Source organism: Mirounga leonina, unplaced genomic scaffold (genome assembly GCF_011800145.1).
Source record: "Mirounga leonina isolate KUSES-001 unplaced genomic scaffold, KU_Mleo_1.0 Mir_91, whole genome shotgun sequence".
In the NCBI taxonomy this organism is placed as follows: Eukaryota; Metazoa; Chordata; class Mammalia; order Carnivora; family Phocidae; genus Mirounga; species Mirounga leonina.
The window spans coordinates 26,335,193-26,360,330 of NW_023270839.1; the positions used below are offsets into that span (position 1 = coordinate 26,335,193).

Genomic DNA, 25,138 nt, shown 5'->3' on the forward strand with positions numbered 1-25,138 from the left:
GTACAACATCCATTCATAATAAAAACCCTCAATGAAGTAGGTTTAGAGGAAACATACCTCAACATAATAAAGGCCATCTATGAAAAACATAGCTAATATCCATCCTTAATGGGCAAAAACAGAGCCTTCCTCTAAGGTCCAGAACAAGACAAGAATGTCCACTCTCTCCACTTTTATTCAACATAGTACTGGAAGTCCTAGCCACAGAAATTAGGCAACAAAAAGAAATAAAGGCACCCAAATTGATAAGGAAGAAGTAAAACTTTCACTATTTGTAGATGACATGATACTATATATAGAACACCCCAAAGATTTCACCAAAAAAGAACTCGAACTGATAAGTCAGTAAAGTGACAGGATACAAAATCAGTGTACAGAAATCTGTTGGCATTCCTATATGCTAATAATGATGCAGCAGAAAATTAAATTAAGAAAAGAATTCCGTTTACAGTTGCACCAAAACCAATGAAATATCTAGGAATAAGCTTAACCAAGGAGGTGAAAGACCTGTGCTCTGAAAACTATTAAACATTCATGAAAAAAATTGAGGACGACAAAAAGAAATGGAAAGACATTCCATGCACATAGGTTAGAAGAACAAATACTGTTAAAATATCTATACTACCCAAGGCAATCTACAGATTTAATGTAATCTCTATCAAAATACCAACAACATTTTCCATTGAACTAGAGCAAATAATCCTAAAATTTGTATGGTAACACAAAGGACCCCACATAACCAAGGAAATCTTGAAAAAGAAAAAACAAAACTGGAGATACCAGAATTCCAGGCTTCAAGTTATGTTACAAAGCTGTAGTAATCAAAACAGTGTGATACTGTTTTGACAGTAGATTAGTGAACCAGACAGTAGATCAATGGACCAGAATAGAAAACCCAGAAATCAACCCACAATTACATGGTCGATCTTTGACAAAGGAGGCAAGAATATACAGTGGGAAAAAGACAGTCTCTTCAACAAATAGTTTTGGACTATCTGGACAGCTAAATGCTAAAGAATGAAACTGGGCCACTTTCTCTAACCATACACAGAAATAAACTCAAAATGGATTAAAGATCTAAATGTGAGACCTGAAACCATAAAAATCCTAGAAGAGATCACAGGCAGTAATTTCTCTGATATTGGCCATAGCAACATTTTTCTATGTCTCGTGAGGCAAGAGAGAAAAAAGCAAAAATAAACTGTTGAAACTACATCAAAGTAAAAAGCTGCAAAGTAAAGAAGGAAACAAAGGCAACCTACTGAATGGCAGAAGATATTTCCAAATGACATATCCAATAAAGAGTTAGTATCCAAAATATATAAAGAACTCCTACAATCCCACACCCAGAAAACTAATGCAATTAAAAAATGGGTAGAACACATGAGCAGACTTTTCTTCGAAGACATAGATGGCCAACGGACACATGTAAAGATGCTCTGTATCACTTTTCAGGGAAATGCAAATCAAAACTACGATGAGATATCACCTCACACCTGTCAGAATGGCTAAAATCAAAAACACAAGAAACAAGTGTTGGCAAGGATGTGAAGAAAAAGGAACCCTCATGCACTGTTGGTGGGAATGCAAACTGGTACAGCCACTCTGGAGAACAGTTTGGAGGTTCCTCAAAAAGTTAAAAATAGAACTACCCTGTGATCCAGCAATTGCACTACTAGATATTTACCCCCAAAATACAAAAACAATAATTGAAAGGGATACATGCACCTCTTTGTTTATTGCAGCATTATTTACAATAGCCAAATTATGGAATCAACCCAGTGTCCATTGATAGGTGAATGGAAGATGGTGGTATATGTGTGTATATATATATAATGGAGTATTATTCAACCATATAAAAAGAATGAAATCTTGGGATGCCTGGGTGGCTCAGTTGGTTAAGCATCTGACTCTTGATACCCCCTCAGGTCATCATCTCAGGGTCATGAGATTGAGCTCTGCATCAGGCTCCAATCTGAGCATGGAGCCTGTTTAGGATTTTCTCTCTCCTTCTCCCTCTGCCTCCCCCTCACCTCCCCTTCTTTTTTTTTTTTTTTTTAAAGATTTTATTTATTTATTTGAGAGAGAGAATGAGAGACAGAGAGCATGAGAAGGAGGAGGGTCAGAGGGAGAAGCAGACTCCCTGCCGAGCAGGGAGCCTGATGCGGGACTCGATCCCAGGACTCCAGGATCATGATCTGAGCCGAAGGCAGTCGCTTAACCAACTGAGCCACTCAGGCGCCCCCTCCCCTTCTTTTTATTAACTGGTATTATCAATGAGAAAGGGAAATATTTCTTTTTTTTTTTTTTTTAAGATTTTATTTATTTGACAGCACAAGTAGGCAGAGTGGTAGACAGAGGGAGAAGGAGGAGCAGGCTCCCTGCTGAGCAGGGAGCTCGATGTGGGGTTCGATCCCAGGACCCTGGGATCATGACCTGAGCTGAAGGCAGATGCTTAACGACTGAGCCACCCAGGTGCCCCAAAAGGGAAATATTTCTAAATGAAACTTCTATTTGTGATCTATACATTAATGCAGATTTAGCAGTAGAAAAATATGAACGCTCCTAATTCTGTTAATTCCTTTGACAGGAAAATTCTTAATACTTAAGGCAAAGTGATACAATAGTTCATTTAGTTAATGAATATTTAAAAAAATTAATTTATTGATACCTTGAATGTCTTGAATTCCCAAAATGGGTACACAAGATAATTTAAAATTCACTCTTTTTTTTTCAGATTTTATTTTATTTTTGTATTATGTTATGTTAGTCACCATACACTACATCATTAGTTTTTGATGTAGTGTTCCATGATTCATTATTTATGTGTAACACCCAATGCTCATTACAACACGTGCCCTCCTTAGTTTAGGATTTTCATGCTTTTTCATGGTTCACTTGTTTTGTTGTCAAGGAATTATTTGTGTTCGTTTTGTTTCAGAAAAGAACTGCTTTTAATGAAGTATACCATCCATTGTGAAAGTGGAAAAGTAAAGATTATTCATCATGCCTGCTGTGGCTTCAGTTCCTAAAGAACTCTACCTCAGTTCTTCACTAAAAGACCTCAATAAGAAGACAGAAGTTAAACCAGAGAAAATAAGCACAAGGAAGTATGTATCCTTTGCTAGTTTCACTGAATCATATATTAATTCTTAGTTCATTTCCTTATTATTAAGTGTGTTAGTAAGTAGTCAGTTTGAAGTTTATTTGAAAAATGGCATCATCACATGAATAAAGTAAGACCTCCTTAGAGAAGTTCTTAACTTTATCTTGGCAGAATATATTCTGCTAAAATGCATATTTTCTGTTCTCTGGACAGTGTATCAGATTATAAGTTTAAGAGGTAAAGACTACAAGGTTTCTACAAAACTCATTCAGCCACAATTAATGTCTTTTCTTAAAACAGTATAGATAACACTTCTTAATTAAAGATCATTTTTATCCTTGTATATTTCACATATAAGATATTACCCTAGCAGTCTTTCTTTGATTAAAAGAGGAGAAACATGTATTTTTTTGTCTGATATTTAGCAAAGCATCAATTTGTGCCAATTTGACATGAACTTTCAATCTAATGATTTGTTTTATGTGTTTTTATTTTTGAAGACATAGTCTATCTACCTGCTGAGGTAGAGGCTAGAGATGATACTTCACTGATAATGGTTACAAAATCTACTGAGATAAAATATAATAGGGAGGAATTTTGGTATTTACTGAAAGTAATATTGCTAAAAATGGGGTATCAGTAAAATTGTTAACTTGTTGATAGTTTTATCTCTGTTAAGGGACAAAAAAGCAATAGCGGAACTTTTCCTCTAAATTAATTTTGACTGACAAAGGAGAAGATTTGGAGATAAATAAGTAACTATATTATTAATAGAGTTGGAAATAAAAGTTTCAGAAAAAAAGGTGGATTTAGCCAGCCATATATCCCCGACTTGGGGCAAACAGATTTTAGAAATCAGAGAGAAAAGAGGTGTTCCATGGCTCCTCCATAAATGGGAGGCTCTTAAAAAAATGATATATATGATCCCAAATGAACCTATGAAGAGGCATCTGAAAAGACCTATGAATGCACAGGGACATCTTTATGAGTCATTTTCTAAAGGAAATAGAAGGTGGAAAGAAAACAAAACATCAGGGATGAAGAGGAGAGAATAGTAGGAACTTTAAAGACAAAGTCAGAAAAGAAAATCCCAAAATGAACTGACATTTGTATTACAGTGGACAAAATGGGCTTTTAAAAAACAGATCTTTTCAGAGACAGGAAGAATAAGAGAGGGATTGGCCTACTTCTTGAGCTAAGTTGGTAATATTGATGGGATAACAGAGAAAACAGTTCTGTTTTAACTTCTGTTGATGGGGCGCTTGGGTGGCTCAGTCCGTAAAGTGTCCGACTCTTAATTTTGGCTCAGGTCATGATCTCTGGGTCGTGAGGTTGACCCCCATGTTGGACCCTGTGGAGAGTTGGCCCCCCCACCGTGGAGCCTGCTTAAGATTCTCTCCACCACCACCCCCCACCCCCCTGGTTCTTGAGTGCTGGTGCTCTCTAAAATAAATAAATAAAAATTTAAAAATAAATAAAAACTTCTGGGGGCGCCTGGGTGGCTCAGTTGGTTAAGCGACTGCCTTCGGCTCAGGTCATGATCCTGAAGTCCCGGGATCGAGTCCCGCATCGGGCTCCCTGCTCGGCAGGGAGTCTGCTTCTCCCTCTGACCCGCCTCCCTCTCATGCTCTCTGTCTCTCATTCTCTCTCTCTAAAATAAATAAATAAAATCTTTAAAAAAAAATAAAATAAAATAAAAACTTCTGAATGACTTTTAAATAGAAAACAATGGGAAAGATAAAGCCTCTTGAAGCTTTCTGAGATCTTCATCTAATCCTGAGACAAATCAGTTCATTCTAGCAATGTCTGGTTTAGCTCTGGGACCACCCTGATCCCATAGGAAGTGGTGTGTCAGCAGGACTCCCTAAATATACCACAAACTCATGTTTTTGCTATGGCATAGCACTATTCTAAAGAATGATTGAATCCTTTTAGGATTTTTAGCTGTTTCACTATACTCACAGTGGCACTGTGGCCATCTCAGCTTGATCTGCTACATATAAGCTCATGAGATACACATGCATCAGAGTGAAAGAAGTTTAGATAAAAGTTTAGAAAGAAGTTTAGATAAAACTTGCTCCTACTCCTAAGCTCTTCTAGAGAATCTCCTTACTAGCTTTGGTTTGATTTATCTCTATCCTAGGACCGTGATGCCATGCTAGGCAGGGTGTATCTTTGGTCCTAAATATAACTTTGGCCCTGTTCCTTTATGTGGTGTTCTTAGCATGGCCAACTTCATCATTAATCCATGTTTTAGTTGTGGAGCAGATTGAAAATTATAGAAAACAAGAAATACTGCTCTGTATATATGTTTTTGATAAAGCACATTATATATAAACATTAGTACTATAACCGGGTTGCCAAAACTTTAGTCCTCAGTGATTGAATTCCTCTTGCAGAAATGCCTATTTTATTAATTTGCTTTCTAAAGATTGTTAACCAGGCACATGACCTTAGAATGAACGCCACAGAATCCTCAAATATTTTACCAAAGTGGAATTTTAAGATGACTTGTTTTTAGACTTGTTTTAGACTTTAAATCTCTTTTCCTTCCAGCACCAGGGTGCAATTTGGTCATTTTGTAGAAAACTTTAACCAAGTAAAAAGATTGAACTCATGTCTCTTTCCCTGTCCCTAGTTTCTTGGATTTTTAGGTGGGGAGATTTTTACAACATAGTTAGAAAGGGGTGAAGAGAATTGAAAAGTATCTTAACATTAAACATTAACTAAAGATTTTAGCTCCCCTTACTTCAGTACAAATGGTATGGAGTTATGTTCTTTAATCGTAGAGTATGACTATTATATGGCTGCCCAAGGACCACTTATCTCAGGATTATCATAGCAAATCTTTTAAAACTGGGCTCAATGCATTTTGAACACTTTGATGGTATATAAACAACTATTAGGAAGCAGAAGTATATATGTAGGATAGGGGAATTTTCAGGTTGCATCCAAATGTATATGTAACTTGGTGTTAGTTACAAAGTCGTGCAGTCTAAATTATGAAATTCATGTTATCAAGATTCTCTGTAGACCTTAATCATGATTTCCCCCCGCCTGTATGTCAAGTGTTTTAATTATTTTTTTCTCTGATTGAAGTTATGTACAGAGTGCCCTCAAGATCTTCAAGACAGCAGAAGAATGCAGATTAGATCGTGATGAGGAAAAGGCCTATGTACTATATATGAAATATGTGACTGTTTATAATCTTATCAAAAAAAGGCCTGATTTCAAGCAACAGCAGGTACCTTTTATTTCTGCATTTTTATTTGCTAATTTATTTTTGCACAGTAGAGCTATTGATTTCCTCTGAAAGTTTTAACTGATACTGAAATTTAGATCACATTATGCAGCATCAAGTTCAAACTCTTATGCAGATAGAAAAAGCAAACTAAATGTTTAGTTTCTTTTTTTGTAAGTGTATATATGTGGATGTAATCACACTATATACACCTAACTAATTTGCCTTGGGTTAGTACAAGTGTATAGCAATGTACAGACACATAAGTTTTCTGTTACAATAAATGATCACCAGGTCAAGTGCAAGGATTCAGTTTACTCATGCATTAAATAAGAAAAATGTGACTGCAATCTTACTTTCTCAGGATTCAAGGTTTAGTCACTTATTTTGTGTGTGTGTGTTTCGTTGTTTTTATTAACTTTTTTATTTGAGTGTAGTTGACATACAATGTACATTAGTTTCAGGTATACAGCATAGTGATTGGACAAATTTATATATTATGCTATGCTCACCACAAGTGTAGCTACCATCAGTCACCTTACAACACTATTGTAATATCATTGACTACATTCCCTACGTTGTGCCTTTTATCCTTGGAACTTTCCTTCACCCATTTTCCCCATCCCCTACCCCCTCCCTCTGGCAACCATCAGTTTGTTCTCTGAATTTACAGGTATGATTCTATATTTTGTTTGTTTATTTGTTTAGTTTTTTTTAGATTCCACATGTGAGTGAAATCATATGGTATTTGTCTTTCTCAATCTGACTTGTTTCATTTAGCATAATACCCTGTAGGTCCATCCATGTTGTCACAAATTACACAGTCTCATCCTTTTTATGGCTGTGTAATGCTCCTTCGTGTGTGTGTGTGTGTGTGTGTGTGTACACACCACATCTTCCTATTTCATTTGTCAGTCTCTGGTTGGTCAGTCACTTGTTCTTATGTGACAGCTTTTTATATTTGAGTGATATTGTAGCCATATTAAAGAATCAGTTAATATTGATTGCTTCCATTTTTATTTATTATTATTATTATTACTTTTCCTTTTAATCCTTTGAGCAAGTTCCTTTCTTCCACTTTGCTGAAGACATGGGGCGGGGAGGGAAGGTGGGAGAGGTATAAATGGATAAAGAGAACTAATGACTAGGGTAAGTCTTGCTAGAGAAAATGGTTGCATATCAGCTGCACCAGAAATGGGCAAAAGAAGAACATAGCAAATAGGTTAAAGAAATTGGAGGAATATTGTGTTGGTGGTTCCACCAGCAATCTTGCTTCCAGACAATAGCAGCAACCTATACTGCTTATAGATTTCTTACCTGGTTGAGAAACCATTCTTGAATTAATGTTGTTGTTGTTATTGTTCACTGAATTGGCTTGCCTTATTTAAATTGACTTACAGAAGGGAAAAATGTTCTCTTATTCTTTGAAATAACTTTTTTCTTTTTTCAGTGTGACCAATATAATTTCTTTTGGTTGTTGGTTAAGGGATGACTTTAGTGTTTTATTTAACAGGGATAAATCATTGCTGGTATTTCTTTTCACCAGCAAAGTTATGTTAATAATAGTTACAGGGATTTAGATCTAGCTTTGGAAAGGTGACCCCTTACGTTTGGAGGCTCATCCTTCTGTCCACAGATGGCTAGATTGGTCCTATCCTTAGAACATTCTTGGGCATACCTATCTGCAGATACAGAGGTCTGCCCAAATTCAAACAAGTTTCTGCATGCTCTTTGATGGTTTTTATAGTATCTGTTAAAGTGGAATTGCTTTTTTTTTTTAAGATTTTATTTATTTATTTGTCAGAGAGAGAGAGTGAGAGAGCACAAGCAGGGGCGGGTGACAGGCAGAGGGAGAAGCAGGCTCCCCGCTGAGCAGGGAGCCTGACGTGGGACTTGATCACGGTCACTCGATCATGACCTGAGCCAAAGGCAGACGCTTAACCAACTGAGCCACCCAGGCATCCCAAAGCAGAGTTGCTTTTAAAAGAAGTGTAAAAGTGTTTAGTAAAGTAAATATTTTTGAAAGATTTGCAACTTTGGATTACTTGGTAGTTTTGGTGTCTGCTGTTTTGTCTATTGTGGTAGGGCCAATTTTTTATGTATTTACTTTTTGCTGTAGTTTTCTTTCTTTTTTTTTTTTTAAGATTTTATTCATTTGACCAGGGCGGGGAGGGGGGGTGGTGGGTGGCAGGCAGATGCAGAGGGAGAAGCAGAATCCCTGCTGAGCAGGGAGCCGGATGCGGGACTTGATCCCAGGACCTGGGATCATGACCTGAGCAGAAGGCAGATGCTTAACTGACTGAACCACCCAGGCACCCGGACTTTTTGCTGAAGTTTTCTAAGTTAGTGGTTACTTTTTTTTCTTTGAGAAGTTTGGGAGTGTTTTTATAGCTACTTTTTTAACTTGAGAAGATTAGGAGTGAAGTTTAATCGGTAAGAATTTTTTTCCATTTCCACAGAGTATCTATTACATTTCCAAAGGGAGTAGTTGAAAGTTGCAGGAGTTGTTCAGCATAGGAAGCTCTCTGCAAGGGCTCAGGTAACTCAGGCTGATACTTCATACACTGTAGTTCTTTCCTCTGTCCAGGGTACATTTCTGCTTCTGCCTTAGAGCTGTTTTTTGTTGGTGCACCTGGGTGGCTCAGTTGTTAAGTGTCTGCCTTCAGCTCAGGTCATGATCTCAGGGTCCTGGGATCGAGGCCCACATCGGGCTCTCTGCTCCACGGGAAGCCTGCTTCTCCGTCTCCCACTCCCCCTGCTTGTGTTCCCTCTCTCGCTGTGTCTCTCTCTGTCAAATAAATAAAATCTTTAAAAAAAAGAGCTGTTTTTTTGTTTTATTTTATTTAGCCCAACATCTCCAGTGCACTTTAAATGTGTGAAGTGTTAAATTTACTAACTAGGCATTTTCTAGGTTTTACACTTTAAATCGGGTAGGGGCAGAATATAATGTCACTAGTCTTCTTCAGAAACTTGTATCTTTCACTTTTGTTTTACATGAGGGAATATTTAAGATTTAGATAAAACGTTAATTTAGCAAGGTCACTAGTAAAGGACACATTATATTTCTTAGTCATTGAAAAAATCTGTTTATGAACAGTTATTTTCAGGGTTATCTGGAAAGGGAGAAAATATTGAAAATATTAGTGTAGCAAAGTCTAGATAGAATTATATTTTCAAATCTGCATGGTATACATGATAATTAATCCTAAATATTATTGGTAAGCCTTTTTATTTGGGAAATCATGAGACTTGTTTGAATTTTTATGTTCAGGAATAAGAAAGTTCTACGTAGGTAAAGCTGAAAAACATTTTTAGTTGTGTAAGAATTGGGTGTTATTTTTCTATTCTGCCAATTGTCAATACTATTGTAAACTTGAAAATTTTAATTGTGCTCCTTTAAGAGCACAGAGAGAGAGAGAATTATTGATAAAAAACCTCACTAATATTAGGGGAGTGTCTTGTGGAAGTTTGTAACAGGCATGCCCAAACACAAACAATTTTTTCAGGATTTAAACAGGGTTAAGCTGGTCTTACAGGCTGGCTTTTTAATGATTTCATGTCAAAAAATTAATAAAACAAGTCACGGTAATTTTGTTTTTGTGTTTTATTTTTATGAGAGAAATCTTACCATAATGATTAAATTTTGTTTTCTATTAAAAACATACTGCATCAGGACACCTGGGTGGCTCAGTCAGTTAAGCGTCTGCCTTTGGCTCAGGTCATGAAACTGGGGTCCTGGGATTGAGCCCCTCATCGGACTCCCTGCTCAGCGGGGAGCCTGCTTCTCCCTCTGCCTGCCGCTCCTCCTAGTGCTCACTCTCTCTCTGTGACAAATAAATACATACAATCTTAAAAAAAGAAACATATTGCATCAAAAGTCTGGACATTGTGGCAACTGAAATTTTCAGTTGATACAATATTGAAAAAACAATATATTTTTATTGAAATTACATAGTGAAGGGCCTTTTAATTTATTTAGTCTTTATTTAGAAGAATAAGCCTTACCAAAACATGATGTACTTTCATTTATGTACTTTAAGTATTCTCTACACCCAGCATGGGGCTCAAACTCACAACCCGACCCTGAGATCAAGAGTTGCATGTTCTACCTACTGAGCCAGCCAGGAACCCCAAAACATGATCTTCTTTTCGGCTAGATAGACATATGATAGCTGTTATCAATAGGTTTACTCCACCAGCTCTTAGTGACTGCTTCTCAGAGAGCCAATGATGGATATCTAGCCTCTTGGTCTTTCTTTTTATAAATTTTTTATTACTATTTATTACATCATTTGTGATGAACTGTGCTACTACGTTCTGTTTCAGAGTCACACTGACAGGTTGTGGCCAATTAGATAATTAGATCCAAAAATCAGTTAGCTGAGTCTCACTGTGCTACTGTCATGTCCAACCAACCTTGATTTGAAAATATCTCTGATTGCAGGATCTAATGAATGACCTCTTAGAGAAGTTATTTTTCTTAACTTTATTATGCTTGTTAGTAAGTTATGTGCCAAACCTTTTGTGGTTTTTTTTAAAGATTATATTATTAATGATTTATTTCTACCATTTGATTTTTACTCAAGGTTTCCTCAGTGTGAAACTTGGTTTATGTCAAAAGTGTTTTGATTCCAGTTGAGAGGTGGGGCGCTATTATAAAATAAAGGTGGAGGCAAAAACATCTCAGTTTAAAACAAGGAAAACAAAATAAATACCATGCTGTAGGTCAATATACAATTTGCTTGACTGCTTCTGATTCTCGAGAAAAAAACCCTAAGTAACATATTTACAATAGGAAAATATATTTTGCTTCTGAAAGCTTTGCTTTTTGGAACTTATTCATAAATAATAGGAATAGTATTTATTCTTTTTTTCTTTTTTCATTTGAGAGAGAGAGAGAGCTCACAAGCAGGGGGAGAGGCAGAGGGAGAGGGAGAAGCAGACTCTCCGGTGAGCAGGGAGCCCGATGCGGGGCTCGATCCCAGGACCCTGAGATCATGAGCTGAGCCGAAGGCAGACGCTTAACCATCTGAGCCACCCAGGTGCCCCAGTATTTATACTTCTTAAAGGCGTCTTCCAAATAAATAAAATTATTACCTTTTAGGGTTGGTTTTTTTTTTGCAAACTAATGGTATGAAGAGATGTTTTTGAAACATTTGGAGAACAAGTTGTGTGTTGATGTAGGTTAAAAGTTTAAAAAAACACTTCGTTCAGTCATCATCATGTTTTCATCCAGTCTTGCTTTACATAAGCACCGTGATTTTAACGTTTATAGCATTACTGCTGTGTACACTGGCCAGTACGGTTTTCTTATAATTTTAGGACTATTTCCATTCAATACTTGGACTTGGAAACATCAAAAAAGCTATTGAAGAAGCTGAAAGACTCTCTGAAAGCCTTAAACTCAGGTACAGATATTATTATAAAATCTTTAAAAGAACATAAATTTCGAAGATAAAAATAATATTTAGAACTTGTTCATTTATATCTGACCATGCATATGAATCCCAGTTCTTAGAAATAAATCTTATGTTAACTGGAGCACAAAAATTAGAATCTTTTGCCATATTACCTTTATTGTGTTGATGTGTTACTTCATATTTTTTACTAAAAATCTAAAAATGTTTAGAATGATAGATTTTTAAGGTAAGCATTGGTGTAGTACATCAGAGCTTAGGTTCAATTTTTTTCTAATTCTCTGATGGGATTCTTCAGAAAAACGTAATTCCTCATATGCCCCAGGTTGTAATGTGCTACTGGACACTGGTCTTATGGGAATGAAGTATTTACTGTTAGTTTTGAACTAGGCTGCCTAGTTTGCAGTAGCTATGAATGTTTAAAAATAGATCTAATTCTAGTATTTACCATGACTGGCTTACCAGGCTTATGAAGTAATTAGACGTTAAAAACAGTACGTTTCAATTTTTAGTTATTAGTCATTATTTAATGAAAATAAAAAGGGGACTATTTTTCTAAATGATTTTTCACGGTTGGATCAATGAACTATTCTAGTTATATACATCATAGTCTTTACTTAGAAATTATCTTTTAGAATTAATATATTCCCTCTGTCCTTTTCAGAAATTACTAATTTTGGGGCTGGAATATGTTAGGGTGGTTGGTACAATTTAGAATCACCATTCTCTTCCTCCTTTCACCAGTTGATCAACTGAGTAGAACAGAATTTCTCCAAATCTTTGGATTACCCTTTATTGATGTTTCTCTTGGAAAGAGAAGTTTTTCCCTACTTGTATTTACCAAAGATACTCCTTTATCTTTTGGTCATTAAGCCCATTTTCTCACTTATTTGTTGTCTTTACTTTTTTATATTTTGAACTATTTTATAAGTGAATGAGTCTTTAGAGTTCATTTTAAAAGTGTAAGTCCTTTGAAAAAGAAATTGCAGGAGATTTGGAATTTTTAAAGGTTGAAATTAGTGGGAGGGTAAGAACAAAAAGAGCATTAAACAACTTTAACTTGAGAGCATAGTGTTTCTTTTCAAGATTTTTGGGCAATTTGAAATAAATCTACAGAGGGCAAATTTATGAGTTGTGGTTTGTAACAGAACACTGGCAGAGTCAAATTTCAGTTGGAGGGAGAAAGTATGCTGCCATAAAATACCCGACAGTAGGGTACTAATTTTATGGAACTGAAACTCTTTATTTTTCATGATCATGTCAATGAAAGACATCTTGACTTCTTAACTAGATACGAAGAAGCCGAAGTTCAGAAAAAACTTGAAGAAAAGGACAGACAGGAAGAGCAGCTGCAGAAACAGAAAAGGCAGGAAACAGGAAGAGAGGATGGTGGCACATCACCTAAAAGGTCCTTGGAAAATGTAATGGATTCCAGAGACAAAACCCAAAAGGTATTTCAAACATATTCGTGAAGTAAAAAGACTGGTTCTTTTTTCAGATGATTTGCTTAAGGCAAGCTGAGATTACCACTACAATGTACTTTTAGGCAACAAGGGTAAAATTTAATGTGTTTTTATTAGAAATTGAATTAAATATTCTAGCTTCATTTGATTCCAGGTTTCTTTTGGAGCTTTACAGAACTCTGTTCTGTGCATTAATTAGTTGTTTGTTTTTTTTTTTTGCCATTACTATCAACTTGATTAGAGCAGTAGAAAGCATTTGAGCTGAGTTTCGGTCCCATGTCAAGTCTTGCTTCACCCTTCTAGGACTTCATTTCCTCATTGCCAAATAAAGATCTTGAAATAGATGATCTTTAAGGTCTCTTCTTTCTAATAAATGTAATTTACATTGAAAAAGACTTGGTATACTACTAATTTGATGCCCAACCTTATCTGTTTCTAGGGTCTCATACTCTCTCCTTCACTTTTTCTTCCTTTCTGACCATTTCCCTTTCTTCTTCCTCTTTTGTTCCATTTTATTTAGTGACTACTTGTAATCTTGCCACATCATTTGTTTGCCAAATCTGTGACTCAATCTGTACCTGCCAGCTACCACTGTATCTCATTCCTTTCACCTCCTGAGAAACTACTCTTCCTAAAATATAATTTCTTTCTTTTCTTTTGTGTGTGTTTCCTAAAATATAATTTCTTATGCACTGTCAAAATTCATGGAGAGATTTCTGCTTTACTTTTTCTTAAGGATTTTGTAGCTTTCAGCTATCATTTGTATGTGAATCATCATCGGTTTCATTAAGAAATAGTTGTTGAAATACTTGTGACATTGTACTAGGCACTTTGTAAAAAGAAGTGAAGAAATATGGTTTGTTGATTTTAGGAACTCATAATGTAAGATAAATAACACTGCCTTAGGGGGCTGTTCTTTTGTAGGTCAAATGGCTGATACAGGTAAATGACAAGACTTCAAAGAACTAAATGAAAGGGACTTTTAAATCTCTTCAATTTGTTGCCTTTCCAGCAGGAGAGTCAACTACTTTTTATTACTTTTACTTTTGTTTAGCCTGTTTATACTGAAAAAAAGTGTAATTAGACACTCTTACCCAGTGTCAATAACCAACTAACATTTGTCACATTTTGTATCTGCACCTTTCCCCTTTTGCTAGATTATTTCAAAGTAAGTTCCAGAGGGCATATCATTTTACTCCTAAATATTTCAGTGTGCATCTCAAAGAAAGGGACATATTCTTTATAATGACAATGTTATTTTTTCACCTCACAAAATTAACAATAATTCCCTGATATAATCTAATACCCAGTCTATATTTACATTTTCCCACTGTCTCATAATGATATTTTACAGTTGATTTGTTTGAATTAGGATTCAGACAAAGTCTACTCGTAGTCTTCTGATTGTTTGTCTCTTAAGTTGAGCCTCTGTAGTACTCTCTGCTTGAGTCCCCCTTTTCATTTTTTTTTTTATTTCATGCATTTGACTTTTTAATATAGATCAGGTCTGTGAAATGAACCAACCACATTCTGTCTTTATCTGATTGTTTCCTCCTTATAGCATTTAATCTGTAATTCTGTCTTCTATATTTCTTGTAGGCTGGAAGTTCAACCTAGAAGCTTGATAGGATTCAGGTTCAGTTTTTGCTTTTGGCACGAATGCTTCATAGGGGATCCTGTGCACTTCATACTGTATTGTATTAGGAGGCACATTATATACACTTCTTTTTTAATTTTAGTGAAGCTAAAATTGACCACTAGGTCAAGTGTGTAATTGCTTTTTCATCTATAAAATGAGTTAGAACCTTACAGAAATATCCCATGTTGTCTTGGTTAGAAAATACAAATTTGTATTTTTACTGAACTCTGAAAGGAATAGCCAGAATTTTTATTTCATTGTAAGAAATATTTTGTCATTAAATTAAATATTAAATTTCTGTAACAGTCTGTGATTTTATATTATATTTAGCCTTTAACTGAAGGAAATTTCAAGGAAGTGTTGCATGATTCTGATGTTATTTTAGCTGTTTTCTGCTGCCAGATAACCTGATGAAGCCATGACTCTTCATCTGTATTTTAATAAAATGCCAGTACTCCACACACCTGATTTTCTAGGATTTCAGTTTCAGTGAAGTAGTAGAGTTGAATTTTCTGTTTCTATGAAAATTTTTACTTCTATTATAAAGTTGAAACTTTTTTTTTCTGTGAAACAGATAAATGGTGAAAAGAGTGAAAAAAATGAGACCACAGAGAAAGGTAAGTGTATACAGAAATAGGGAGTCCTTGCAGGTTGTTATTGAGATCTTTTAATCTGAATAAGCTTCAGATTTTACATTGTGTTTGTATGTAAGCAAACAATGTTCACATACATTTTGTATGTAAGCTTTATCATTTTTCTTAGTCTGTACAATTACATTGAAAACATGTTTATAATCTGCATATATCGTGGGGAATATTTTTGGTAATATGTAATTAAAAACATCAAAGCCACGGTTTGTACTTTTCAGTGGCTTTTTTTTCAAGCTGTAGTTTAGCATAACGGTTGAGAGCACGACTCCCCAAAGTCAGACTGCCTGGATTTTGAATACTGTCTCCTCCTTTGAATTTCCATGTGATCTTGAGCATGTTACTTAACCTCTCTACCTTAACCCCCATCTGCAAAGTGAGGCTAATAGTATCTATTTTATAAACTTACTGTAAAGATTGAATAAGTTAATATATGTGAAACTCTTCGTGACTTTATATAAGTGAACTTTATAAAAGGATATGTGTATTAGCTATTATGACTTATGACTTTAGTTTGTAGACCTAATTATTTAAAAGTCTTCCCCATTTCCCTCAAAAAAATCTAAACCAGTAATTTGGATGTTATCCATAGGGGGTATTGATACTCCAGTCACAAATATGTGACCTAAACAGCAAAACTCAGACAGTTGCATGAGTTTTCCTCTCTCAGGAAAGGTTCAACTTAAATATCAATTGTATGTAACACTAAAATAAATTCTCTATTTAAAATATTACTGTACAACGGGGAGCCTAGGTGGCCCAGTCAGTTGAGTCAGTTGAGCGTCTGACTCTTGATTTTGGCTTAGGTCATGATCTCAGGGTCATGAGATAAAGCCCTACATCGGGCCTCATGCTCAGCAGGGGAATCTGCTTGAGAGTCTCTCTCTCCCTCTCCCTCTGCCCCTCCCCTGCTCTAGAATAATAAATAAATCTTTTAAAAAAATTAAATATTACCATACAGCAATTTAAAAAATAAACAGTAGGGGCACCTGGGTGGCTCAGCCGTTAAGCATCTGCCTTTGGCTCAGGTCATGATCCCGGGGTCTGGGATCGAGCCCCGCATCGGGCTCCCTGCTCCACGGGAAGCCTGCTTCTCCCTCTCCCACTCCCCCTGCTTGTGTTCCCTCTCTCGTGGTGTCTCTCTCTGTCAAATAAATAAAAATAAAAATAATAAACAATATAGTAAGATATCTTCCTAAAAGCTGTTATTAATTCATTCCAAGATTTGTTTTTATCTATGTTTTTTGTATGTCATCCTGCTTGGGTGTTACTTTTCTAAGTGGTTTGTTCCCAACTTTTTAAGACAATTTTGTTGTCAAAATGATCTTGATGGTTAGAGAGGGAAGTAGGATGGTTATTAGCCAGTGGGTATTTTAGCTTAGGAGATACTGTGACTACGTTCTTCTCACATCTCACTGCCAAAATAGTTCTTTACATTTTAAGCTCCCTTGTAGTAGCTTTTTATTTTTTTAAATCTTTGTTTGCTTGTTAATCTATGTATGCTGTTTATTGATTTTTAAAGTTTTTATTATTGAAGTATAGTTGACCTTGTTGTGCTTTTTAATCTTCCATTGCAGGTGGTAGTAGCTAGAAGAGGAAGATAGCAACATAACAGATACTTATTTTGGCTAAATAGTAAAGGGCTAGAGAGTAAACATTAAGGCTTGGGGGTGAGGGATACTGTCATTCTTTCTGTCTCAGCTAGAAAACAGCCATAGACAATATGTAAACACTTTTCTTCAGCTATGTTCCACTAAAAACAGGTAGCCATAATTTGTCAACTCCTGATGCAGAATACAAATAACAAGCTTTTGGCTTATTACTCTAGGAATACTTGAAAATCTAAATGTTTTTCAAATAGCACCCATAAGACCTCATCAGAGACTTTAAAAAAAATTTAGAACCTGTCAAGAATTTTTGAACCATAGGGGCACCTGGGTGGCTCAGTTGGTTAAGTGACTGCCTTCGGCTCAGGTCATGATCCTGGAGTCCTGAGATCGAGTCCCGCATCGGGCCCCCTGCTTAGCAGGGAGTCTGCTTCTCTCTCTGACCCTCACCCCTGTCATTCTCTCTCTGTCATTCTCTCTCTCTCAAAAATAAATAAAATTAAAAAAAAAATTTTTTTTTGAACCATAGATGTTTCTTCTGGTTGACATTTGTCAAATGATTTAATTATCAAAAAGAGAATAAGAATATTTTCATGAGATACATATATTAATTTCCTTTATTTTATTCCAGCAATAGAGCCAGCACCAGTGTAGTTGTAACCTTAAGAGCAAGTTTTGGTGTTTTAAGCCTTCAGAAACAACATTGAACTAGTTTCTTGATAAATGTCAAAAACACAAATTATATTTAATGGTAGTTTAAAAAATAATAAATAGTATGATGGGATAGCAGGTATATGATACCTAGTACACTTTGCTCTTCTAGAAGAAGAAATGATTGTTCTGTGTTTACTGAACAGAACTAGGTGTTTCTTGTTGCTTATATTGTCTCTCTTGATTCCAAGGAACAGTCACAGCAAAGGAGCTATACACAATGATGATGGATGAAAACATCAGCTTGATTATAATGGATGCTCGAAGAATGCAGGATTATCAGGATTCCCATATTTCAAATTCTCTCAATGTTCCTGAAGAAGCCATCAGTCCAGGGTGAGTCATTGTGTATTTAGGTAAAATGGTTAACTGTGGGTAGTAGTAAATATTATTACTTAGCATCCAAGCTACATATGATAAAGTAGGTTTTTCTCCTCCTGTTGCTCCTTAATGGCAAACTTTACTCTTTCTCTGAAGGGTGGTGTAAAGAACATTCTGGTTTGGCAATTTTCTCCTATTGGTGACATGTGTAATCTTATTAGAAAAGAAATGAAGCTGCCTTTGTGTGCCTTCTCTCCTGAGCTTTTTGTTGACTAGTTTCTCCTATTATTTTCTATTTGTGAGCTTGTGAAGCATATGCACCAAATTGACTAAAATTGTGAACTAATCTTTTTTTATTTTGAAATACCCCATGCTATTATATGTGGTAAAAGAGTACACAAACACTTTTTGGGGGGTGGGGAGGTGGGAAAAGGCAGTATAGCCAAATGATTCAGTAAGCAGATAGACTCTAAAGTCAGACTATATTCAGATCATAACTGTCTCTTATCAGCTACTCTACTTTTGGCCATTGACCTCACCTGTCTAAGCCCATGTTTCCATCTGTAAAATAGGGATAGTAAAACTACCTATTTCAGAAGTTTTGAGACGTTTAAGTGATAAATTTTATACACACACACTTAGCACAGTGGCTGGCACTAGTAAGGACTTACTAAAAAGTTTTTCTTTTTTGATTAGGCTTTAATCTATAAAATAATTTAAACTTACTTGCATGGATCTATCACATATTAAAAACTGTCATAATAGCGAAAGAGCTAAAACTCCATATCAGAGGTATTTTTACTGTTTTGAGTGTTATATAAATTATATAACCTCTCTGGGTCTTAGTTTATGGGATTGGATTAGCTAAAATCTATGGCCCATTTTAAGGTCTAACTTAACATTGAAAAGATATACTTTTTAAATTAGGTAATAAAATTTGTATAGTTTTTGGCACATTGTTGATGCTTGACAAATGTTTGACTTGAAGAATAGGGCGCTTTGTAAATATGCTGTTTAAAAGTGAGACTGGAGTGCTTCGTCTAATCAAGTAAGTGTGAATATATTCCCAGGATTTGAAAAGACAAAATTGTAATTAATCTTTGGATGGTCTAATCTGTAGTAACAGAAAGCTGGTGGTTTTTATTGAGCTTAAGGGTTTCCCAAAATATGAGAAATTTGACTACTGTGAAACTCATGATGAATTTAGGTTGAAAATTAAAGAACAGTGAACTGCATTGCCAAGAAAATTATTCCCCTTTAATTTTTGTTTCAGTCTTTCAGAAGTAATTATAAGAAGTCTCAGTTTGGTGTTAGCATTCCTTTTTAATATTTTCTTATCTCCTTTCTTTGAGAGCAGGCCTCAGAACTTTTCATAGGTAACAGTATCTGCAGCTAGCTGATGATGATTACTATATTCCTTCATTGTCTTTTTTAACATTTTAATACAGCATAGTATACAAACGAAAGTACTCCTAAGTATTTAGCCCAGTGAATTTTCAAAAACTGAACACACCCATTTAACTAACATCTGGACCAGAAATAGAATATTACCATCATTCCAGAAGTGTTTCTTTTTTTTAAATTTATTTAATTTTTTTTTTAAGATTTTATTTATTTATTTGATAGAGACACAGTGAGAGAGAGAACACAAGCAGGGGGAGAGGGAGAGGGAGAAGCAGGCTTCCCGCTGAGCAGGGAGCCTGATGCAGGGCTCTATCCCAGGACTCTGGGATCATGACCTGAGCCAAAGGCAGGCGCTTAACGACTGAGCCACCCAGGTGCCCCTGACAGACAGTGTTTGGCTCTGGGTACCATCTCCACTCCTAACTTCTACTTCCCACTTGTAGCTGACTCTCTTCCTTGTCCCTCCAGAAGCCTTTCATATGCCCTCTGTTAGGTACTACCCATATCCCACCCACCAAAGGGAACCACCAGCTTCTAACCGAACAGATGTATTTTTGTCTGTTTTTGTATTTTATATAAAAGGAAATATACAATCTGTAGTCTTTTATGTCTGGCTTCTTAAACTCAACTTTGTGTTTGTGAGGGCGCCTGTGTGGCTCAGTCAGTTAAGCATCTGCCTTCGGCTCAGGTCATGATTCCGGGGTCCTGGGATCGAGCCCTGTGTTGGGCTCCCTGCTCAGCTGGGAGCCTGCTTCTCCCTCTCCCTCTGCCTGCCGCTCCCCCTTCTTATACTCATTCTCTCTCTCTCTCTCTGTCAAATAAATAAATAAAATCTTAAAAAAAACAAAACCAAAACTTTGTGTTTGTGAAAGTCATCTATATTATTGTGTATAGTTGTGGTTCATTTATGCTCATTGCTGTATGCTGACTATTGTGTGCCTATAACATAATTTCCTGATCGATCTTATTTTTATGATCGTCCTTTATATTAGATATGATGCTGTTTTTCCATGTATATAGGAATATACATTTTCGTGTTAAGTAAAGGATCACTTTCAATTAAGTAATTAAATAATTAAGTTAAAATATTAAATAATAGGCAAGGTAGAGCAAAATTGAAGCAGCTTGTAAAGATGATACATGAAAGACTGAAATTTAGGAAATACTGGTTGATACTATTATTTCCTAAAGTGTTTTTTATAGAATACCGATCTTGAATTTTTAGACAAAGAATATTTAGGCAGATACATCCCTAGAGTCAGAAATAGTCCTTAAGAATATGACATTTCAGTATTTTTCATTCTTTGTTGACTAAACATCCTTCCAATCACTGTGTATCAGGTGAGACTATTATGAGACAATATTTTATATTTCTTCTCTTTTTCTTTATTTTCCTAGAAGATATAGTAACCAGTATTATTATATAGGAATGAGTTTTTTTTTCTTTTAAATCCAAACCATTTTGTCTTGTGAATAAAAGTGCACCAGTCCTGCCTTGCCAGTATCATCACTTAAATATTAAAATGCTAAGGTGCTTTGCTAGGAATAATACGGAGTTCCTTACCTGGAGGAGCAAGTCTGTATTATTCTACTATATTATTCATTCAGTCATTCAGCAGATATTTACTAAGCATTAGTTTACTGTGGGCTGGATTGCTATGGTCTAAGTTCTGGGGCTTAACTATTGAACAAAAATTTTGCTTCACAGAACTTGTATTTAACAGGGAGGTGGGGCAGTGAAACAGACAGTGAAACTTGAGATGTATGCCTGCTACTAGTAAGTGCTATGGACATGGGTGTGTCATGTGTGTACACTGGGATAGGTATTAAAATTTTAATCCAGGGAAGCTTCGCAGCAAAGTTACTACTGAGCAGATCTTGAGGGGATAAGGGAAATGAGTGATGCAGTTATCTGCGGGAAAGGGTTCCAGACAGAAGGGCAGCAGGAGCAGAGGCCCTTAGGCAGGAGAATACTTCGATAACCAGGAACTACAAGGAAGCCAGTGGCTGGCGAGGAGTGGAGTGAGGGGCTAAGTAGTTAGTGATGAGGAGTTGATACAATAGGATTGGGGGGAGGGGCCATGCTGCAGGCCCATTCTCAAGACTTTAGGTACGAACTTTTAACTTGTATGTGAGCAAAAGAGAACATGAACAACATGCTTTAATACAGAGTTGATATTATTCACAGTTGATGATAAGAGGCAGCACCACAAAGCAACTAAGAGCATGGACTTGAACCAGATTGCCTGAGTTTGAATTTGACTTGACTTAGCAGCTGTAACCTTGGGCAGGTTACTTAACATCTTTGTGCCTCCGTTTCTCCATTTATAAAATGGGGATAGTAATGTCTACTTCATAGGATTTGTAGCAAGGATTCAGTGAGATTGGATGAGAACAAAGCATTTAGAATAGTACCTGGCACATAGTAAATGCTCTGTGTGTTTGTTAAATAAACATTTTCGTATTTAGCTATTAATTATATAGGTATACGAGAACTGAAGTATAAATAATGTTACTTAAGTGATCCCCCCAGTTATTTACATATGGCTGAGAGAGATGCTCAAATGGCCCCCTTTTTTGTGAAGGGTCAGAATTGAGTCTATGTCTTTTAGTTTCTAATGATTACTAAAATATATTCCAATGTTATGCAGAGGTGAAGTTGTTAAACATTTTAGGATATTTAATATCCTGATACACAGTTTGACCTTAGAAAGAAATGTTAAAGTTTGCTATGGTGTGATACAGACTAGAAGAAAACTCAGTGACTTATATTAGTATATTAGGACCTCTTGTCTACCTTTGCCCATTAACATTTCAGAGTCACTGCTAGTTGGATTGAAGCAAAACTCCCAGATGATTCTAAAGACACATGGAAGAAGAGGGGGAATGTGGAATATGTGGTACTTCTTGACTGGTTTAGTTCTACAAAAGATTTACAACTTGGAACAACTCTACGGAGTCTGAAAGATGCACTTTTCAAGGTTAGCAAGTTTCCTTGTTTATTGTAATTGTAAGCCTTATTTGGTTGTTAGAAAGGTATATTGACTAGCTGTTTATCTTAAGGATAAGAACATCCATCAGCTTTGGTTGTAGATTTTTTTTTTTTAATTCAGACCCAAAAGACTAGTTTTAAATCACCAACTAATAATAAACTGATCTATATAAAGTAGGATTAGAATTTCCAGGAACATCATAAATTGTCTGAAAAAAGCATTATTTTTTGTTTTAAGAATTAGACTATGGAAAAAAAAAAAAAGAATTAGACTATGAAAACGTAAAAGCAAAGGAAGAAGTTCCTAAAGAGAAAAAGATGGGTTGACTTGATAAAATAAAACTTTTAAGTGTGAAAAAATACCGGAAGATTAGAATGTAGGAGACAAACAGGAAAATATTTGCAACAAATATGGTAGTACAGTTGGCCTTTGAACAAGGCAGGGGTTAGGGGTGCCAACACCCTGCCACAACTTTTGACTTCTCCCAGGTTTTACTACTAATAGCCTACTGTGGGCCAGAGCCTTACTGATACCATAAATAGTCGATTAACATGTATTTTGTATATGTATCATGTATTGTATTCTTACAGTAAAGTAAGCTAGAGAAAAGAAAATGTTATTAAAATCTTAAGAGAAACTACATTTATAGTACTGTACGTATATCTACTGTGCATATATTTATCTGCCCATATAGGCGGATGGGTAGTGTCAGGACAAGGTTGGTGGCAACAGTGGATCTGGCCCTGGAATGGCAATGTTCCGCAGCCTGGTGGCCTCCGCTCAGCAGTGGCAACTGCTGGGTAGGCCTGCAAGTAGCAACGGCACCCCCGAGCACAGTACAGCTGCCCCGTCTGCCTAGAGGTGTACCACCGGCCTGGGGCTGTTGGCAACTGCAGCCGCACATGTGTGTTCTGGCCTCCAGGAACCACCGTGGCGAGTGATCTGCCCCTGGCCAGGGAGGGTCCTAAACCCAAGGAAGACGAGGGCCGGGAGAGGGGAGTGTCAGGGATGCCGGGCTTCCTGGGCAGCACTGTGCTGCCCTCTGGGTGCATTCCTCCACTTCAGCCAGCCTCCTGCCTGCCAGCCTAGGGCTTTCAACCTAACCACTCTGTTGGGACATGGTGACCTATAGCCCTGTCCATTTCGGGGCTGCTGGGGATTGCTGAGGGCTGCTGACAGCCTTGGGAGGTTTCCCCAGGTACTCAGTGGACAGCAGGCACTACCTCTGCACCAGTCACTTTTGATTTGTTTCCATGGAGACTAGGGTGGGCAGTTGTAAATAAATGCCCGTGGCTTTTGCTGTCAACTCAAAAGAAAAAAAAGTGTGTAAGTAGACTTGTGCAGTTCAGACCCATGTTGTTCAACAGCCAACTGTAGTTTAGGACACCTAAAATATGAAGAGCTTTTGCAAATAAAATTATTTAAGATAAAATAGTAAAATAAGTAGTGGACACAGACCTGAATAAGTGACAGAACATAAAAATGGGGGCGCCTGGGTGGCTCAGTTGGTTAAGCGACTGCCTTCAGCTCAGGTCACGATCCTGGAGTCCCTGGATCGAGTCCCACATCGGGCTCCCTGCTTGGCGGGGAGTTTGCTTCTCCCTCTGACCCTCCCCCCTCTCATGTGCTTTCTCTCTCTCAAATAAATAAATAAAATTTAAAAAAAAAAGAACATAAAAATGATCATCTTTCCTGGGAGAAATGCAAATTGAAATAGTGAACGCCATTTTGTTGATTAAATTAACAAAGGTAAAAACGCCCAGTTTAATTTGTTAAATTATTAAACTGATAGCACTGAATGCTGGTAAGATTAAACATAATGTGCTGGTAGGAAGGTCAGTTGATGGAGCATTACTCTTCAGGAGGGCAATCTTAAAGCCTTAAAACAAGTCATGCTTTAAAACAGGGAATTTAGAAATACACCCAAGTATAGATTGCTATATGAAACTGCTAATAATCAATTAGTTTTGACCTACAAAAGTGGCAGTTTCATAAAGGTAAAGGTTTCATAAGGTAAAGATGACATAAATCAGTGTGGAAAAGATGCATTGAAATGAATGGTTTGGGGACAACTGGCTAGCCACTAAGTAAAGAAGGGGGACCCCTACCTTACTTCTTAGATCACAGTATATTCCAAATGGGTCAATGACATAAATATATTGATTGAAACAGGAAATACTAGGAAAAACCATTTGTGGGTGTTTTTTATTATCTTGATCCTAAATCAAGACACTGTAAAGGAAGATCTATATATTTGACTGTGTTAAAAATCCTATAAGTAAAGTAAAAGTCAATCAGGAAAAATAATTGTAACATATATGACAAAGAGCTATTTTTCTTAATATTCAGAGTACCTTCACTATTTACTAAGAAAATAGCAAACTCTACTGAAAAATGGACAAGGGAGATTAGTTATGTCCTAGAGTATCAGTGGTTAATAAATATACTAAAAGATGTGCAGCTTCACTAATAAAAGCTAATTAAAACATGATACCATTTTATGTCTACCAGTTTGGTAAAAATTATAAAGATTTATAATAGGCATTCTCATACAGTATTGGCAAATATATAAATTGGTATTGTCCTTCC

The 25,138-nt window shown here is 36.3% G+C and overlaps 1 protein-coding gene across 5 annotated transcripts in view; it reads left to right on the forward strand.

Moving 5' to 3' along the window:
* The window catches only part of USP8 (ubiquitin specific peptidase 8), a 75,326-nt gene that overhangs the window by 17,563 nt on the left and 32,625 nt on the right, over positions 1 to 25,138 (forward strand). For all 5 annotated transcript variants that reach the window (XM_034994657.1, XM_034994653.1, XM_034994656.1 and 2 more), the window contains exons 2-8: positions 2,942 to 3,110; positions 6,206 to 6,350; positions 11,670 to 11,755; positions 13,056 to 13,215; positions 15,441 to 15,483; positions 18,023 to 18,167; positions 22,375 to 22,537. In XM_034994657.1, the coding sequence (XP_034850548.1) occupies positions 3,007 to 3,110; positions 6,206 to 6,350; positions 11,670 to 11,755; positions 13,056 to 13,215; positions 15,441 to 15,483; positions 18,023 to 18,167; positions 22,375 to 22,537 (846 nt within the window). In that variant the 5' untranslated portion in view covers positions 2,942 to 3,006. The remainder of the gene's footprint in view (positions 1 to 2,941; positions 3,111 to 6,205; positions 6,351 to 11,669; positions 11,756 to 13,055; positions 13,216 to 15,440; positions 15,484 to 18,022; positions 18,168 to 22,374; positions 22,538 to 25,138) is intronic.